Source organism: Sciurus carolinensis, chromosome 2, assembly GCF_902686445.1.
Source record: "Sciurus carolinensis chromosome 2, mSciCar1.2, whole genome shotgun sequence".
Classification (NCBI taxonomy): Eukaryota; Metazoa; Chordata; class Mammalia; order Rodentia; family Sciuridae; genus Sciurus; species Sciurus carolinensis.
Genome location: NC_062214.1, coordinates 199199962 through 199219684, shown reverse-complemented (window position 1 = coordinate 199219684; position 19723 = coordinate 199199962). Strand labels below are relative to the sequence as shown.

General features: G+C 59.7%; 1 protein-coding gene and 1 long non-coding RNA gene across 2 annotated transcripts; both read left to right on the top strand.

Annotated features, from left to right (window-relative positions):
* Positions 1-4535: 4535 nt before the first annotated feature.
* LOC124970986 (uncharacterized) lies at positions 4536-14506 on the top strand. The gene is made up of 3 exons (XR_007106244.1): positions 4536-4867; positions 9191-9302; positions 14425-14506. It is a non-coding gene; the product is annotated as an uncharacterized LOC124970986 (long non-coding RNA).
* Positions 14504-17561, top strand: Gpr132 (G protein-coupled receptor 132). The gene has a single exon (XM_047534593.1). It carries the CDS (start codon positions 14532-14534, stop codon positions 15570-15572), a length of 1041 nt encoding a protein of 346 aa, XP_047390549.1. The 5' UTR covers positions 14504-14531; the 3' UTR covers positions 15573-17561.
* The last annotated feature ends 2162 nt before the right edge of the window (positions 17562-19723 follow it).

Sequence of the window (19723 nt, the reverse complement as noted above, 5' to 3'; positions counted from 1 at the left end):
TGCTGGACAGCCAATGATTGGATCCCAGGGCTCTGACCTCATCAGTGGATTGGTCCATATCCACAGAGACCAGTGGACTTCTGGGAGGTGGGACTGGCTGGAGGTGTGGGTCACTGGGGGCGGCCGGAGGGGCTTTTCTTCACCCTCACCTCTCTTTCCCTGCTTCTCTCAGCTTTGCCCTGGGCCGAGCAGTTCTCCTCTGCCATGTCCTTCTGCCATGGAGCCAGCTGACCATGAACTGGATTCTCTGAAACTGTAAGCCAAAATAAGTCCTTCCTCTTTGAGTTGTTCTTGTCAAGTGTTCTGGTCACAGTGACAAAAAGGTGACTAACATAGAAATTGGTATCAACAGTGGGGGTCACTGTGGCCACTCTTCCTGCTTTGGTGGTTCAGAGACTTTAGAACTGGTTTGTAGGAGGAGCTTGGGCACGCAGGCTGGAGAAGCCTCCGGATGTCCCGCGGAGCTTGCTGGGCGTCGGTGGCGGGAGCTCGGGGCCAGACGCTGATGGGAATGTGGATAGGAAGAACTGTGCTTGATGCTTCAGAGGGGAGGAGACCTCTGCTGGGAACTGGATAGAGGCCACTCGGGTTACATGGTTGCAAAGAACCTTTCTAGCATTGTCCATGCCCTGAGACTGTCTGTCAGGCTGAATGTAAAGATCACCGACTACTTAATCTAGAGGAGGACATTTCAAGGCAGCACAGCATTCAGGCAGGGGTCCGGGCATTGTTGGAGGATTTTAGTCAGGTTACTGAGAGAATCAGGAGCAAAAAGCAGAGCAGAAAGATTTGAAAAATTTGCAGTTTGGCCAGAAAAGGAGCAGGTTTAAAGTTGTGGCCCCGGTCGATCTTTTCTGAGGAGATGGGCACCACTGAAGAGAAGCCACGTCTTTGAGCAATCAGCAGGAAAGATGCCATGAGGGCATGCCAGGAATCCGCAAGTCACACCCGCTGCAGCCTCAAGGGAAGAGTTTCCCCAGGATTCCCAGCCCTTGGAGGTGAGGGCCGAGGGTGCCTGGCCACTGCTCAAGCTGCAAAAGCCATCAGCACTGACTCTGAAGGAATGAGAAATGCTGGAGTTTTGGGGTCCTGGAGGCTTCCACTGAGACTTCGAAGGGCTGCTGGGGAGGCCAGGCAACATGTAGCAGCTGAGTCCCTGCGGGCAGGCCCTGGACCATGATGCATGGATGTGAGAGTGAAGCCAAGGCTGTCATGGAGACCCCTGGAAGTTCGAGGTGCCAAGAATCCAGTGCATCTGCTGAGGAAAGCTGCAGGAAGCCAGCATGCCAATCCAAAATAGGCTGCGCTGGCTGCAGCTGGCAGGGGCTGCCCCGGCCTGGGGCCCACATCCTGCCACTGCACTGGACGTGGAGCTACAGAATTTAATGTTTTCCTAGCAGGATTTCAGTCTTGCTTTGGCCCCATCCTTTCTTCCTATGCCCGTTTCTCCCTTATGGAATGGGAAAGTCTACTCTGTGCCATAATATATTGGATACATGTAACTTGCTTTTGAGTTTTACAGAGACTCACACTGAGAGTTTGTCTTGAGTTTCAGAGCAGACCTTGGACTTGAAATTTTGAGCAATTCTGTTAAGACTACAGGGACTCCTAGAGACAGACTGAATGCATTTTGCATTGTGAGGTAGATATGAGCTTTGGGGGGGTCACGGTGGAATGTTATAGTTTGGACCTGGAATGCCTCCCAAGAGCTCACGTGCTGAAAACATGACCCCAATGCAACAAGGTTCAAAGGCGGGGCTTGTAGTGACGATTGGATCGTGACATCTTTAACCATCAGTGAATCAGATCATTCGCTGGGTTCATCCATTGACAGCAGAATGGCCCAGGGGGAGGAGGGACCTGGATGAGGGTTTGGGTCACTAGGGGACACCCTTGGGAGGGTGCATCTTCCCCCCAGTGTCTTTCTCTCTCTCTCTTTCCTGGATAACCTGAGCTGAGAAGCTTTCTGCCACACCCTTCTGCTGTGATGTCTGGTCTTGGAGCCAGCTCCAAGAGGAGGATGGATCCGGCACGGCTGGATCCTCTGAAATGGTGAGCTGAGATAAACCCTCCCTCCTCTAAGTTTTTCTGGTCGGGTATTTTGGTGACAGTGAAGAAAATATGACTGAAACGTGGGCCTAACTGGTGCACACTTGATTGAAACCACATTGGTGACTCACACTCAGGGTAAGTTTGGTTGAAGGAGCACCGGCTAGCGATGAGGACTTTCAGAATTGGCAAGTTCTTGTGTTGACACTTCTCAAAAGCCCCTCTCCTTCCCCATCCTGTCCTTTTTCTGTGAAACTGTCTTTAAAACTTCCCTGGCTGGAACCTGGGAACCTCTTTCCCTCTTGTGTGTGGGAAGGCTGACCCTATGGAAACTCCCAGAAACCCTGCCTCCCATTCAGCATCATAAAAGGTGGGAGAGGCAAGGACAGAGCCCTCCTCCAAGAGATGGTCCAAGGATAGTCCAAAAGGCCAGGAAGACCCGTTCTGCTCAGAGGTCACCAGCTCAGCCCACAGATCAGGCGCTACAGTAACAGACGGACCCACTGAGAGGCAGCTTGGTTTCTGGAAACTAATGGACGTCACTTACCATAGTGACAAATCTACAGAGACAAACCTCACAGCCAGCAGTGCAGAGGCATTGTGGGCAGCTCGTCAGGTTTGGATGAGTTGAGCGACTTCAGGAATAATGACTAACAGGCCCATGTGACGCATGCCTATAATCCCAGCAGCTCAGGAGGCTGAGGCAGGAGGATCACAAGTTCAAAGTCAGCCTCAGCAACTTAGTGAGACCCTGTCTCAAAATAAAAAGATAAAAGGGGCTGGGGGTATGGCTCAGTGGTTAAGTGCCCCTGGGTTCAATCCCCAGTACCAAAAAAAAGAAAAGAAAAAAGAAAAGAATAATGACTGAGAGAGACACAGAGGGTGTTAAATCCATGGATCCTGCACACCTATGTCCACTACACATGGCAGCCAAGAGGTGGAAGCCACAGAGTGTCCAGCAGAGAAGTGAAGGTCCATGCACCAGTGGACCATCGTGCAGCCTTGAGAAGGAGGGACGCTGACAACTGAGCAGCAGGGAGGGACCCTGGGGACACAGTGCTGATGGAAAGAAGCTGTCACAGTAGGGCAGACGGTGGGCGATGCTGCTCAAGATGCGGTCCCAGCAGCCAGCAGTCCCATGCGGTCCCACGCAGCTGCAGGGCAGAGGCCCGGCAGGGCACGGCAGGGAGCTGGTTTGCTGGGCAGTTTCAGTTCCTCAAGGCCACCAAGTCCTGGGGACAGCGGCTGCCCTCTGTGAGTGTGCTAAGGCTGCCCAGCTGTTCCCTTGGAGGTGGTGAAGCGGGCACTGCTGGACCTGCTTACTTTACCACAGTGAGGGGAAAGTCTGGGAGTCCGTGGAGAAGAAAATTAGCGAGCTGAGGGCTTCACCACGCCTGGAGGAGACCACAGCACCGGAGGGCCAAGTGCGCCTGCCCCGCGGGAGGAAAGCCCTGGCCACCCCAACGCAGCTGTCGGGGAGGGTTATGTCACTGGAAAGCACCACTTGGCAAACCCCAAGAGATGGGGCTCTTGGTGGGAGCAGAAGGCAGAACTCCCCAGACAGGCTGGTCAGGGCAGGAGGCTGTGTCCTCCCACGGCGGCCCTGGACACCTGGACTCCCCAAGGCGGGCAACGCAGGACCAGGGGCACAGAGGTCAGTGGCTTGGGGTGGCCCCTGGTGGACGTGGCGTGTGCACCAGACCCCTTCAGGGTCCCAGCCCCTGGGCAGGTGCGGTGCCTCAGACCTGCACACTCGTCGGGCTTCCTAGACACCTAGGGGTTTCACCGCGCCCACTTGAGCCCCCAGAGACCGCTGCTCAGGGGTGGTCCTGAGAGGCAGAGGGCTTGGGGCTTGTGGCCAGGCATGGGCTGAGACCCATGTTTCTTGGGGAAACCCCCAGGGGCCCTGGCCTTTGGTACGACTGTCTGGTGCAAGACTGTTTTTCACCCCTGAAGCAGTGCTGGCCACAGAGCTGCCCTGGAGATGTCCCTGGACACAACCCCTTCCCCTGTCCCCACCACTGTAAGGACCAGGACTGGGCCAGGTGCCTTGGGGTGGGCAGGGGAAGGGGCCACACCCCCCACCTGGAGGCAGCCCTTGTGCAAGGAGAGGTCTGTGGGGGGTGGACGGGCTGGCAGCGGCCGGTGTTTTCCAGAAGCTGGAGGCTGCATGTTTGGCTCCAATTTGCTTTGGCCCAGGGCTTTGCAAGCCACAGGAAGCCTGTGCCCCCACTGAAGGACGCTTCCCAGGTGGCCCCTGGCCCCCTGCCCCCAGTCGCTGTGGGGCCCCTCAAGGAGGAACCCCCAGGGGAGCCCCTGTGCCCGCAGGCCTGCCAGGAAGCGGGCAGAGGGAGGGCAGGGCATCTTCGGCAGGGCACCCCTCAGGTGTTCCGGGGAGCACGGCGCTTCTGTGCCTGGGCGGTGTGGCTTCCCCTCGCCAGCCCTCCTGCTGCCTATGCTGCTGGGCTGCCTGGGACACAGGGAAGGTGTGCACCAGCTGGATGGAGCTGCCTGGCTGTGTTGCCCTGGGGTCCCTGGTCTCTGTGCCTGGGGTCCTGGTTCATCTCCTGCTTGCTCTTGCTGGGGATGCTGTCTGTGCAGGCAGGCGGGCCTGCAGCCGTTGGCTGACACCCTGTCCCGTGGAAAGCGGGGAGGCCCCACTGTCATCACCAGGAGATAACACCCCATTGGCCAGCCCGGCTCAGCTCTGCTTGTGGTTAGGGGAGTTTTGGAGTGAACGTGTTCAGACCCCTCTACTTCCTGAAACTTCAGTGAGCCCTGGAGAGGGGCACACGGCGCCGCGGCAGGATGGGCCTGGGTAAGTCACCGTCCTTGGCAAGCTGGCAGGGTCCTGGGGGACTGGCCCCCCAGCAGAGCCTCTGAGGGAAGGCCGTTTGCTGGAGCGAAGGAGGGGCTTGGTTGAGGGCCCTTAACCTGGGGCTATCCCCAAGATGGGACTTGGGGGCACAGTGCCCTAAGTCCTGTGGTGGAGCCTCTGTCACGTTGGTGTCCCCATCTACCCTGATTCCCTCAGGAGAGCCTCAAGGGCTGCTAGTACAGAAGCCAGGCAGGGGCTGGACGTCCCCCACCTCTCTTGGCCTGTGTGCTCTGCCATCCCCTGGGAGCAGCCTGGGGCCGCGTGGTTAGTGGACGCGGGGCTCCTTCCCTCCAGGGTAGTCTAGGCTGCGCAGTGCCACAGAAGAGGGACAGCAGGACCCTGGGGCTCTGTTGCAGTGGGCAGTGGCCCATCCAGTCATGGGGCAAGATGCCATGGCTGGTGGCTCACAGGTCTCTTAGGCTGGGCATCCAAATCACCTGGCACAGCATGGGCTGGCTTCATGAAGCCAGGCTGGGCAGAGCCACGAGGAGCATGGCTGACCACCGACTGCTGGAGAGGGAGGCTGAGCAGTGGTCTGCAGCATCTCTGTCCAGGACACATAATGCCATGCTTTAGGGCCAGGCACAACCAAGGCAAGAGGGCAGAGAGGGGCTGGGACGAGGCCGGCAGCTGGGCAGGAGGGTGCGCCTCACCCACAGTGCAGAGACGAGACCGCCTTAGAGACCGTGTTAGAGACCGCGTTAGAGACCGTGTCCTCTCAACCCTGACCTGCCCCAGTGGGAAGGTGGAGGGCTGCCTCTGCTGGGGCGGGAAGCAGAGCCCACTCCTCGCGAGGAGTCTGCGCTCCAGCCTGAGCGCATCCCGGCCGCGGAGACCGAGTGAGGGCAGTTCTCGGAGAAGGATGTGGGAGGAAGGGGTTGGAGATACCCCACAGTGCCCGCGGTGCTGAGGGCGGAGGCCGGGAGGGCACTGCAGCAGCCCAGGCTGGCGGCCCCTGAAGAGCGTGGCAGGCCGTGGCCGCAGCCCACATCTGCGTGAAGCGCTCTGTGATGGACGGCCAGAGGGTCACACAGCAGGTGCCAGGGCAGTACTCCCGTGTGCCGCCTGAGCGTTCCCAGGTACTGTGGCCAGCGGGTGGGCAGCAAGCCAGTGGCAGCCTCCCCAGGGGTGCGTGTGTGAAAGGAGAAGTCGCCGAGGGCGCTGGCCAGGCGCAGGGGAAGGTGTGGTTGGAAGATGGCTGGACAGAGTGGCGGTTTGCAGTGGGGGCTGGGAGGCAGGGGACGCAGGCAAGCAGTGTCGGGGCCGCTGCAGAGCAGGCGGAAGGGATGGGGCTGACCCAGGCCCACCTCCTGACTCTGACTAGTCCCCAGGTGACGTCCAAGGACCCAGCTGCGCTGCTCTGTCTCCAGCCTCCGCAGTTTCCCCAGGAGCCTGGCGCCACCGGGCCTGGGCTGGCATCGTCACACCGCGGGCGCCGTGGGCCTTGTGGACATGCAGTGCTGGGAGCCCTGTGAGTGCTGTGGGCCTCGAGGGCATGGCGGGCACGTGCAGGCTCCTGGGCAGCCTAGGCGCCCCTTGCTGCCAAGTCAGGCCCCTTCCCAGGGCTCAGCCACTCCCACCTACCCACAGCTGAGACAGACCCCAGAGAGTGGCCCGGTGGCCAGGGTGGGCGAGTCGAGCAGCCATCAAGCAGGGCCTGGCCTGGCTCCCACCCTGCTGGAGGGCCACGTCTGCTTCTCAAGGTGGAGCAGCAAGGGATCCTCTCACCTGGCCCTTGTCCTCTGACGCACACAAGAGCCAAGGGGTAGCGAGGGCCCGACCCACTGCACCCTTCCGGGGAAGGACCTGTGGCCAGGAGGGTGGGGCACACCTTACCTCTCCTCGTGGGAGACAGCCCTGCTGCCCCAGAGATGGCCACACAGCACCTGAGCTGCCTGGCTCAGGGCCCCTGCAGTCCAGCAGGTGAGAGGGCCCTGTGCAGTCTCACCTGAGGGCAGGGGAGACTCGGGGAGCAGGAAGCGGCTGGTAGCAGCCGTGGGTGTGAGCAGCAGGGCGGGCGCCTGGATCCTGGCTGGCCTGAAGCTGCATGCTCGTGGAGCAGAAGCACCCAACCAAGCACAGGGCCCGCTCGGAGAAGCAGAGGCTGGTGACTGGTGTGCAGGCAGAGTGGGCGGCAGTGCGGGGCAGACACCCCGGGCGGCCATGGTGAGGAGTTCAGCCCAGTGTGGGGACAGTCCCCGTGGGCCCGGAGTCTCTCTTCAACTGCCCCGGCTGCTCCGGCACCTGGGCGTCACCACCAGCCCCTTTGCTGTGGTCCAGGGGAACCCTTGGAGCCCAGAGGTCAGACAGGACCCCAGAGCTGGGCCTCAGTGCCCTGTGGTGCCTGGCCGGCTGTGCAGGTGCCAGATCATCTTCCCTGTCCAGGCTGTGCCTCTGTAGGCAGGCGGGGCCCAGAGGAGCCCCTCGGTAGTAGGGTGGCCCTGCCAGCTGCTGGGGAGCACGGAGGCCAGCCTCCATGGGAGGTAAGCACCTCAGGTTTTCTACCGGGCTCTCACTGCTCTGGCCCTTGTGAGAGTGGCCTGTGGGGCTGCGGCTCTCCCAGCTCAGGGGATGCAGATGATTTTAGGGACAGGTGTGGTGAGCCCTGCAGGGAAGGGTTTGTCTCTCCAGGGTCTGCATCTGCTGGTTTTCCAGAACTCTCTGCCCAGCAGCAGGGAGGTCCTGGCCCTTTCGGTGTTCTGAGGCTCATCCTGGGCCTCCATGCTCGCGTCTGATGTATGTGGCCTCACAAGGCTGCCTGTGCTGCTCTGCGTGTGTCCCTCAGGATCTGAAAGGAGACAGCAGCTCGCAGCGCTAGGCAGGACCCCACGACCAGGACTGGGCCCAGGAGGAGCGGTTCAGCTGGAAAGGAGGAGTGGGGCAGCTGTCCCCACTGCTCCTGGACTGATCCCCAGTGGGCTCAGCACAGGAGGACCTGAAGTCCCCTAGTAGTGTCCTGGCAGGGGAACTATGAGGGTCCTCGTCCCCTTCACACTGGGCAGCTGGCTGAGACCCAGGAAGTGGAGGACACTGGGTAGCTTCCTCCCTGCTGCCCCTAGTCACGCTTGCAGAGGGCCTTTCTGGATTGTCCAGCTGGACATCTCACTTGGCCATGTCCCTTGAGGGGTTGCTTTGACTTCTCACACACTGAGAAGCTTCCTGTGACCTCAGGAGAGTAGCTCAGCTTCCTGTCAGCCCCAGCTTTTAGAAACAAACTTGAAGAAGGAAGGCAGGGAGCTAGGGAGCTGTGCCGACCATGACGCTGCAGTCCCGGGGGGCCTGGGGGCTGGAGGCCCGCTTTACGTGGGGCTGCCTTCCAGGAGGCTCTCTGCCTGGCCCAGTGCCGTCCCTGGTGGGGAAGGTGGGATTGGGGCCGAGTTGCCCTCTCCATACCCATCTTCCTTCCTTCTGTGGAAGCTGAGACGCACGTGTACCAGACTTGCAGACAGGAGGACCCGGGGGGCCCCAGCTCCCCAGGGTTCCAGGCTCACAGTAGGTCCTTGTGATGCCTTGGAGTGGTCCGGGGCTCCTGCCTTGCTTACACCCTCTCTGCCTTGCCGCCATGGAGCCAGTTTTAGAGCTGCCCTGTTAGTGAAGGGTGCAGAGAAAGAGGTCCCCTGGAGCCTACTGTCCACCTCCCCATGCCCTGTGTGCAGAGGACACCGTCCTCAGGGGTCCCCTGCACACTGGGCAGCAGCCTGTGGTACAGCTTCTGGGTCACACGCACTTCCCACCGTCAGTCACCTCCCAGGAAACACTCTAGACAGAGATTTCCTAGGTGAGAAGGGAAGCACCGGGCTGGGAATGTAGCTCATGGCAGGCCGCGGCGGGAGCAGGGGCGCCCGGGTTTGTGCCCAGTGCTGACAATGAAACGAAAAAACAAAGGGACGTATGGAAGAGTTTTGGAAACCTATGGCACAATTGTGCTTCCAAACTTTTGTGGCGACTGAAACCCCCTCAACACGTCACAAGGACACCTACCTTTTTCTCCAAGACAAGGAGAGTTAAAATTCTTCATTTCTGGAGTACTGTGTGACAGCTTCATGCTCACTGGCTTCAGTGATTCTTTCTATTAGGTTGCCTTTTGTTGATTTGGGGGAGCTTTCTGTATGTTAAGGACCTGACATTGCATCCCACAGGATGAATCAAGAGTTGGCACATCATAAATGCTCTCTAATCGTTTTGTCCAAAGAGTGAATTCGTGATCAGTTCACAGGATTTAATCCAATCTTCCTAAAGCAATTTCAACCTCTCTTTCTCTAGGTCCTTTTAAACTGCCGCAGTACACTTCTCATTAGGACCTGCAAGGCGCACAGGGTGCACTAGAAAGCTTATTTTAGAGCCAGCCTGAGATTGGAACCTGCGAATATGCCAGGTGAGCGCACTCCTTCAACCCTGAATAGTGAGGAGGGGCCCCAGGAGCCTCCTACCGCACCTCCTCCTTCGCCTCTCTTTGCATGTTGATTCAAAAAGCAACACGCAGAGGCAGATTTCTGAAACAAAAACGAACTGAGACAACAGACCCACAGGCTCTCCACCAGTCTCCACCAGGAGCTGACAAGTGTCCATCTCACCGTTCTGGAAAGTGCTGGGAACAGCAGGAAAGGGATGAGGGACAGGAGCTCTCTTGTCCACGTCCCAGAAGCACTGCCGTCCCACGTGCCCCTCAGGAGCCCTGCTGGCCATGGAAGAGCTTGGCAGGGGCCATGGTGAAGAGCTGGCCATGAGCCTCCCCCTCTGCCCTGCTGCCTCCCTTCTGGGGCTCTTCTGCCCACACCCCGAGGCTCCCGCCCAGGTCACACGCTGGGGGAGACGAGTGGAGCAGGTGGGACTTGGTGGCCCTAAGTGAGGGCCTACAGGCGCGTGGGCCTGAGCAGGTGGCGTGGGGCCAGGCCTCATTAGGACCCTGGGCGGACCGCGTGGCAGTGTGGGGTAGGCGGGGGACGGACCAGAGCTGCTCTGAAGCAGGCAGGCTGGGCCGGCTGCACAGGCCTCGCTTCTGCTTCCACCTGGGTAAAGGGTCCTTTGCATCTTTGAGGCACCACACAACAGGGGTGCTGGGAGGGGGGAGGACAGGCTGGGGGCGTCTGAGGCTGGGGAGTGGGCTCAGGTGGCCAGGGGGGCGCCTCCCTCCGGCCCCGCTGCCTGCTCTCCTGGCACAGCTCTTGTGCAGAGGACCCTCAGTCAGAGCTCAGAGGCAGCCCAGCACTTCTGGAGCCTCAACTTGTCCACCTAGACTGGGGACAATGACACAAGCAGAGTGAGTGGACAGTGGGTGGGTGGCCTCATACCTCACACCCAACAGGATGGCCACTACCAGCAGACAGAAAATAAGAGGGCTGGGGTGGAGCTCAGTGGTAGTGTTTGCTTAGCACGGTGAGGCCCTGGGCTCCGTCCCCGGCTCTGTCCCCAGCCCCTCGGGAAAAACATCAGAAAACAACGCCTGCAGTGAAGGACACGGGGAGACCGAGCTTCTGTCCTGTCGGGGGCCAAAGTGGAGCAGCACTGGGGAGGCATATGACCAAGCACTCAGCATCCGGCAGACTGGGGTTCCGTCCACTCCCCGGCTGGAAACACAAGGGAGGGACCTGGGCCAGGACTTGGGCGCTGCCCACTGGGCCCCACTTCTGGCGCTGCGTGAGTGGGCTCTGGTCAAATGCTGGGCATACCACTAAGGCTGGACTCACAGGACGCCCAGAACCCCGGGCCAGCAGGAGGATGGCAGGCAGTGGCCGCACACGGCTGTGATGGCTCTCACACCCTGTGGCCTTCAGAGCCCCGGCTCCAATATCCTCTTGGCCTCAGAGGCCATGTGACCCTGTACAGTGGTGGCCATGTGCTCTGGGGTCACGGTGAACCTCAGCGACGGCGCAGACCTAAGGCGCCACTGAGTCTGGCTTATGCCCACGCCGACTTCTTGCCGTTTATTTCCAGCTGGTTGGGTGGCAGGTGATCCCGGGACTCTCCTGGGGGCTGAATGGGCGTGTGCAGAACAGACGTCCACCGTGAGGGCACAGGCTCCCCTGGAGAGAGTCTGAGGACCCTCCTCAGCCCGCCCGCCCCCGTGGGGCTGGGGCAGCAAGCCCGCACCCTCGTGGGTCTGCACCCTCCATGCAGGAGTGCCCACCCTCATGCCAGGCACCACGAGCAGGAGCCGATGGAGTCCCCAGAAGTGAAAGAGACAATTTTAGAATTCAGCAAGTGAGTTTAAATAAGCAGGTTAGACAGACACAGAAAGAGGAACAAGCCAGCATCGGGTGTGAGGCACCCAGGAAGCAACGCAGGAGGGGAGGAAGCCCAGGGTGCGCCGCGGCCCCGGACGGGGAGGTGCACATGACCGCCAGGCCAGCAGGGCCACTCCCCAGCATCAGAGGCCAGGACTCCATCAGCACCCACCTGTCAGAGAAGAGTCCGGCTTTGGTTTTTCAGGACTGACTTATTTCACTTAGCAGGAGTCTCCAGTTCCATCCTCTTACCGGCAAAGCCTAGGTCACACAGGCTCTACTGCCGCCTACATCTAAAAAGAACAAGGACAACTGGACGCTGGAGCTGAGGCGGGCCCACTGGGGAGCGCCGAGGGAACTGGGCGGGCGCGCTGAAGGTGTTTCTGGCAACAAAGGCAGGGACGTTTGCACCACCGCCTTTGTAGAGCAGGATGTGGCCCAGTGGTAGCGGGAGCCCCAGACGCCATCCCCCGCACATGCCATCCCCCCTGCACACGCCATCCCCCCACACCATCCCCCCCTGCACACGCCATCCCCCCTGCACACGCCATCCCCCCACACCCCCCCCCCGCACACGCCATCCCTCCTGCACACGCCATCTCCCCTGCACACGCCATCCCCCCACACCATCCCCCCTCACCCCATCCCCCCCACGTCATCCTCCTCACACGACACCTCCCACGCCATCCCCCCGCACACGCCATCCCTGCACACGCCATCCCCCGAACACGCCATCCCCTGCACAGCAAAACAGACAAGCCGCAGGGAGAGCAGAAGAGCATTCCTAAGGGCTTCCCTCTAGCACCTGGACGCTCAGCTGCAATCCTCGCCCCCAGCGGATGGCAGGAGGGCGTCGGGCTTGGGGAGGTGATCAGATCCCCACGGTGAGTGAGTGCCCTTGGCAGTAGGACTCAGGAGCCACCTCGCCCCGCAGTGCACTGAAGACACGGTGAAGGTGGGAAGCAGGCCTCCCGGCGGGAGCGTACTGGCGGCTCCATCCAGGTGTCCAGCCTCCAGGAGGGTGAGCGCAGCACCTGGACGTCAAGCAAGGAGGGACGTCTCAGAAGAAAGGCCTGAGGCTCAGAAGGACAAGCAACAGGCCTGGCTGGGCTCAGAAGGTCACAGGCCAGCAGACCACCTGGCTGACTCCAAGCAGCCCTCCAGAGCTTGCTCAGCACCGCTGGGTCGAGATGGTTGCCATGCGGTGCTATGTTGTTCAGTCTTGTTTAAAAATCACAATTTTTAAAACCATACAAACTGAAATGAGGGGACATGAGTCACACACAAGCCAGGCGGGGGGAGACTGGATCCACTCAGAGGTGACTGCACACTCATGGAGCCCTGCAGGTAATCTCTAACCCATCCGGAGGATGGAGGGGGAGCAGGAAATGTGGAGTCAGCTCGCTGGTCCCCGAGGCGAGGGCTGGGGCTGCCCTGAGGAGGGGGTCACTGAATGCCAGCATTCGCTTCCCGGGCACCATGGAGGGGTCCTGGCGGGCGTGCCGGGCTGAGGGAGTAGGCATCCCCAGTGTCTTGTCTCCCTTCCTCCGTGCGGTCCCCATCCAGATCCCTCTTTGTGAGGACGCCCTGCCCCACTCTCTGATCACCTCAGTCAAAGTGCTGCTTCAAGATAAGGTCACCTTCTGAGGTCCTGGAGGTGAGGGCCCCACCGAGTCTTTTGGGTGAGGACGGACATTCGGCCCCTAGCAGGAAGCCCAAGGGCAGTGAGACACATGGAGAGCTGTTCCAAAGAGGACAAACAGGTGGAGGAGAGCCATCGAGTACCAGCCAAGCTGGATGGGCACACACCTGGTAGCCCTCTTCTCAGGAGGCTGAGGCAGGAGACTGGCAGGTGCCCCGCTGGCTCTGGTCTAGGCCCAGCTGATGCTGCCAGGCCATGGCTGGCAGCCCCACCCTCCGTCCCCCAGCATTCCTGGGTCCCACCCGGGGTAGCCCCTGGTTCCTCCATGGAGGCTCCGACCTGGCACCACAGTGGGAAACCTGCTCAGAGGTCCCCACTGGCTGGTCCTGGCAGGGAGGGCAGCAGGCCAAGTGCTCGGGTCAGGGGAGGCGGAACCTAGAGGCAGGCAGAGTGAAGGGCAGCCAGTGGGCCAGGGGAAAGGGTGGCCCTCCGTCCTCGGGCACACACCAAGGATCCTTTTAGAGGGAGCAGCCTGGGAGCCCTGTCCACAGGCGGGCAGATGCCCTGCGTTCTCACCTCCGGCCGCTCGGCTATTGGGGGGGGTGTGAGCTGGAAGCTCTGTCCAGGGTGAATGGGCCCTGCTTCTGTAGGGGAACCAGACGGGTCTGCAAAGTGGACACCAAGGCCACACAATATTAAAGGATTCACCACCATGTCCCTGTGGAGGCCACAAAGAGCCCAGGTCCCCAGCTTCTCCAGGTTTTGGAGGCTGCCTGTGTTCCCTGGCCTGAGCCCTGTCCTCTCAATTCGAAGCCACCATGACTGTTTTCTTTCTCCCTGTCCCTCATCTAAGCACCTGTGATACACTGGGCCAGACGATCCCTATCTTATAGTCAGCTAATTAATCCTAATTCTATCAGCAACCTGTTCCCCCGCTGCCATGACTACTAGCACATTCACAATTAGGGATTAGGATACAGACATGTGTGGAGGAGCTCATTATTCTGCCTACCACAGAGATAAAGAGCATCATGACATAATGCCAAAAGGGTCAATTCACCAGGAAGCAGGACAATTTAAAATTTGTATGCACCAATTAATGAAAGCTTCAAATATATAAAGCAAATCTTGAGTGACCTAAGAGGAGAAGTGGGCGAATCCACCATCATGACAGGGCTGTTAGTCCTCTTTCTTTGTAACTGATAGTTCAAGGAGGCGGGGAGGAGATAATACTATGCATAAGGAAGGGACAATGCCTGAGTCAGGGCAGGGGCAGGGGCCAAAGCCTGAACGAGGCTGGAGGAGGGTGGCGATGAGCACCCAATTCCGGATGCTGTTGAGCGTGTGCCCAGAAGGGCACCTGCTCAGCTGTTGGAAGACAGAAACACTCATCCTTTCACACATGCCCACATTTTTTAAAACTGACCTCAATGAGTTGCAAGGAGTGTATCCTGCCCAGCCTGTGTTCTTGTCCCAGTGTCAATGGGTTGGACATCCAGGATCTGAGGATCTGTTTAAATAATCTCTCTGGAAATTTTTGTAGCAGCTGGTGGGCCTGGTCTGGTGTCACAGGGATCTTGATTTTGCTCTTTCTCAGTTCTGTGGATCTTACTCTTGTTTCTGCCCCACAGGAAATGCCACCCTAGTGGCCACCCCTGTCCCTCAGACCATCTCAGGACCGGCTGGGCTCTGCAACGCATCCTTTGCATCCTTTGCATCCTTCCATGAGAGCAGCAGCATGGTCCTGGTGGTGGTGTACAGCATGGTGTGTGCGCTGGGCCTGCCGGCCAACTGCCTGACCGCGTGGCTGACGCTGCTGCAGGCGCTGCAGGGCAACGTGCTGGCCGTCTACCTGTTCTGCCTGGCGCTCTGCGAACTGCTCTACGTGAGCACGCTGCCCCTCTGGGTCATCTACATCCGGAACCAGCACCGCTGGACGCTGGGCACGCAGGCCTGCAAGGCAGCCGCCTACATCTTCTTCTGCAACATCTACATCAGCATCCTCTTGCTGTGCTGCATCTCCTGTGACCGCTTCCTGGCCGTGGTGTATGCGCTGGAGAGCCGAGGCCGCCGCCACCAGAGGACAGCCATCCTGGTCTCTGTGTGTGTCTTTGTTACTGTGGGGCTCGCTTACTACCCGGTGTTTGACATGGAAGTAGAGAAGGACAGCTGCTTCGAGCCAATGCGGATGAACGAAAAGATCGCGGGCTACCACTATGCGCGGTTCGCCGTGGGGTTCGCCATCCCCCTCTGCACCATCGCCTTCACTAACCACCGGATCTTCAGGAGCATCAAGCTGAGCATGGGCCTGACTGCTGCCCAGAAGACCAAGGTGAAGCACTCGGCCATAGCAGTGGTGGTCATCTTCCTGGTCTGCTTCGCCCCCTACCACGTGGTTCTCCTCATCAAAGCAGCCTCCTTCTCCTACTACAGAGGAGACAGGGTCGCAGTGTGTGCCTTTGAAGCCAGCCTATACACAGCCTCCGTGGTGTTCCTGTGCCTGTCCACGGTCAACAGCGTAGCCGACCCCATCATCTACGTGCTGGCCACAGACCATTCTCGGCAAGAAGTGTCCAGAATCCAGAAGGGGTGGAAGAAGTGGTCTGCAAAGACAGAAGTCACCAAACTCACGCATTCCAAGGACTCAGAGGAGATGCACTTGCCGGTGGTGCTTGCAGATGGCTGCACATTGCCCCCGACTGTGAACCCTCCAGGGCCACAGCCAGCTCGGTGGGGTTCCGTGCACACCTCAGAGAGGCTGGTCGAGGAGTCCTGCTGAGCCCACTGCACTGCAGGGGAGGCCTGTAGGTGTGGGAAGCCGGGGTCGGAAATGTGGCCACAGTGTCCACAGGCTGGTGACAGATGCCCCTCTCAAGGACACCCTGTTGTTTCTCATTCCAGGCCCCCCATTCTGTAAGCCTCTGCCCTTGGGTGTCCTTCCCCTAGGGTCTCCAACGTGGGAGGTGGCAGTGATGGTCCCAGGCTGCAGAAGCCCAGGGAACTCGGGCATGGGAGACTCACAGCTTGTTCTAGCAGGCTCCTGGGCCACCGGCCAACCGCAGGGCTGTCAGCAGAGCTCTGGGCGATGGCTTTGTTTTCTGTGCTTTTCTGCGAGCGCTGCTGGGTGACCACTGCAGTGCATCCTGGGCTTTCCATGCTTCTGCCTCAGGGGTCTCTGCAGGCCACACTGAGGGGCCCCGGCACCAGCACAGTGCCTGGGTTGTGGCACAGCCCGGGAGCAGCAAGGGGTGGGAGTCCAGCCCTGAGGGTCCTTGTCTGGGCTTTCTGAGCTGGACAGACACAGGCTGCCAGGGTCCCCTAAGGGAGCCATGAGGGAGGGTGGCCAGTTGCTGGCTCCCGTGTGTCTTCCACAGGGAGCCCCAACACTCATGTTGGGAATACCAGTCAGCCGGAAATGCTGGTGCACACACCAGAAGGCTGAGGCACAGCTGCCCCAGAGAACGAGGATGCTCGGAATTCTTTTGCATGGAGACTTCCTGGCTTCATTGTTGCAGGGGAAGAGCCAGGGGCTGGGCCAGGTTAAGTCAGCAGCAAGCAGTTGACCACCCAACCCTCACCAGGGCTGGAGTACAGGGGAACCCTCGGCTCTCGCAGACCCCAGCTCTGCTGCTGCTGAGCCTTGTCTGGGCCAAGCATGCTGACGCTTGGTCTCCCCATCCGGAAGGTGGGAATGATGACACCTACCTCACTGGTCACTGCTGGGGCTGACCCTCCCACCTGCCTGACACCCCTGCCTCAGACACTTCTCACACACTCAGAGCACCAGGGCAGGAGCCTGAGCTGAGCAGTGGAACTGCCTGGACGCAGGGCCGGCTGCCCGAGGCACACTTAGGCTGCTTCCCTGGGAGCTCACAGAGCCACTGTGCTGATTTGGGGTCTCACTTCTGTAAGGCAGGTGGAGATGGCTGCTCTTCGCTGTGAGAGACTTCTGAAAAAGAGATACAGAAAATACATTTAGAAATAAAAACACACAATGCATGTTCATCCCACTTTGTAAAAGAAAGAACCCACCTTACCTAAGTGTTCTTCATCTGGAAGTCCCTTGTGGGGGCCAGGTCATGAGGAGGGTGAGCCCTCCAGAACTCTAGGAGTGCTGGCAGGGGTTCTGCAAACAGGAAATTTAGGGGTGTGTGAGAGCAAAAAGACCCCGGAGAGGTCGCCTGCTGGTGTCCTGGGGCTGCTGTAACTGATTCCACAGCTGGTGACTGATCCCAAAATAACCTTACAGTTGTGCAGGCCAGAAGCCCAAGACCCAGGTGTGGCAGGGCACACCCCTCTGGAGGCTCTGGGCAGGGTCCTTCCGGCCTCTTCCAACTGCCCTGGCTAAAGGGCTCCCCAGCTTTTGGACATGGCTCTAATGTCCATGTCCAGAGACATGCTGTCTCTGCATTGCTGTCCTTTCTGTCTCCAATGGCCATGGGGACACCACCCTGCCTGCTGGGTTTATACCTGCCTGGTTCCCTGTGCTCCTGGTCCTGTAGCAGGACCTCACCACAGATCCAGCAGGGAACCTGCCTCACAGCACCAGGGTGACCATGCTGCCTTCCGTCCTGCCTCTCTCCACCCCTGAGCTGAAGAGGCAGCCAGCCTGTGATAAATGGCCCTGAGTGCCTTAGGTTCCGGTGCCCTCACACTCCTGATACCAGCGTTTTAATGCATGGAGGCGGAAGCTGGTCCATGCAGCACGGTGGGTGAGCTTTGCCTCCTGCAACGCCATGGTACCCGTGGACCTCCCTGTGTCCGGAGAACTTGGTCCAACTCAGTGGACAGCCTGAGCGGGCGGGGCTGGGTGGGATGCGGGGGCGTGGCCGAGGGTTGGGCGGGGTCGACGGCTGAGGCGGGCGGGCGTGGCCGAGGACTGGGCGTGGCCGAGGGCTGAGGCTGGCCGGCGTGACGGGGGGGGGGGGGGCTGGGCGTGGCCGAGGGCTGAGGCTGGCTGGCGTGACGGGGGGGGGGGGACTGGGCGTGGCCGAGGGCTGAGGCTGGCGGGCGTGGCCGAGGGCTGAGGCTGGCTGGCGTGACCGGGGGGCTGGGCGTGGCCGAGGGCTGAGGCTGGCGGGCGTGGCCGAGGACTGGCCGTGGCCGAGGACTGGCCGTGGCCGAGGGGTGAGGCTGGCGGGCGTGGCCGAGGACTGGCCGTGGCCGAGGGCTGAGGCTGGCCGGCTAGACTTGCTGGCTGGAGGCCTGGGACCCGACTGTACGAGAGAGGTGCGGGGATCCGTTAGGGCCCGGCCTTGCCTTTCCCACCGTGGCGTGAGGCCGGACCGGCACCAGCGCGCCAGCGCGTCCACCGAGGCCCGGACGGCAGGGGCGGCAGGGGTGGGAAGCCCTATCCTGTCCTGAAAGCCAGCCCTCCTTGCTCGCTCTTCACCGAGGCCCTGGGGACCCCAGGTCCATTCCCTGGGCCAGGGTCGTGATCAGCCCCCGGTAAAAGGGCCTCCCGGGACTCCTACATGCATACCACGTGTTCTGGCCTGTACGGAGGCGGGAGTGACCGGGAGGCCCCTGAGTGGCCTCTTCTCTTGGGGTTCCTTCCCATCATAAACATGAGGACTAGAAAAGTTCTTGCGCAGGGTGGGGCTAAATAAAAGGAATTTCAACAACACTATGTCACTTAAACCATGTAGCACTTTTTTAAAAACGTGGAACACTTCATAAATTTGCTGTGTCTTCCATTCTACTCTTCCCCATCGTTCCCATTTTAGTATGTGTACTGCGAAGGGAGCATATTCTTTTAAACGACTGAAAAGACGAAAGAGGAGGCGCCTGGGCAGGAGTCAGACAGCAGGGACAAGAACTGTCACTTTCCTGACCTAGTTGGCTACTTTTCCCTCTCAGAATCATGGGACCAATAACAAAACTGAGAGCCAGTTGGGCAGAGAGGGAAAGCTTGTCCTTTGACCAGAGATTAGAGAATCCTGTAGGAAAGACACTCTGATCAAACAAAGGATGAGGACCTTTCAGAGGGAGGGGAGGAAAGGCAGGGGTTCCTTGAGTGGAATTACTCATGACTTTTGAGTAGGGCCCCCTCTAACCCGGGAGGAGGGGTCTCTTTCCTCAGATGCTTATCTGGACCTCTTTCAGCTGGGGGTCAAGAGCAGGCTGTACCAAGATGGCCCAGCGGATGGGAATCTAATCAGGGACATGCTTTGCAAAGGCAAGCTAGTGAGTGGGAAAGCTGCAGGTCCACAGGGCTTCCTCCATGGCTGAAACCAGCTTTGTCATCCTGCAGCTGGTTTCCCTGCAGCTGCCTGGGCCCCAAGGTCTACATGGCTCGGGGTGGGTAGGGGTGGGGTGGGCAACGGATGACACGCCTGGTCTGGCAAAGAACCCTGGTTAGCAAAAGGTTTATGTCCCAGGGTCTGAGAGGGTGTCAGCCTGGTGATGGGCTGTAGCCCCATGACCCCTCCTCTGGGCTCCACTCCACCCCCTGCAGCCTGGCCTCAGGTCTTTGCCTCTGTGGCTTGCAGCGGGTGAGGAGTCCTCGGGACCCAGCCTCAGGCCACTGCTCCCTGGCCTTCAGGCTCTGTCCACTCAGCACAAGTTCAGCCCATCCTCCGTCCCCTCAGGCCTTTCACGGGGTGTCTGGCTCCTGTGTGGTGCAGTGTAAAGTCACTGGTCGTGGCCACCACTGCCAAGAGGTTTTCCAATTGGTCACGGCTACCTCCTCACAAGGGGATGGGAGTCTCCCACTTAGATGAATTTTTAAAAATACCACTTTCATTTTTGCTGCTACAGAGTAACAAATAAATAGACCTTTTTGATTCTGTCAAGCTAGGCTACCCCAAGGGCTTGGGCTGGAAGCCACCAGGGGCACCTGGCCCAGATGAGAGGTTGCAAGGGTTTGCCAGTGTCAGGGAGGCATAAGAGACCAACAGGCGGGGAGGCTGGAGATGGGCCCTGATGTGG

What these genes read in the sequence shown, in the direction of transcription:
- Gpr132 (XM_047534593.1), top strand. Translation starts at nt 14,532, where the DNA reads ATGGTCCTGGTGGTGGTGTACAGCATGGTGTGTGCGCTGGGCCTGCCG.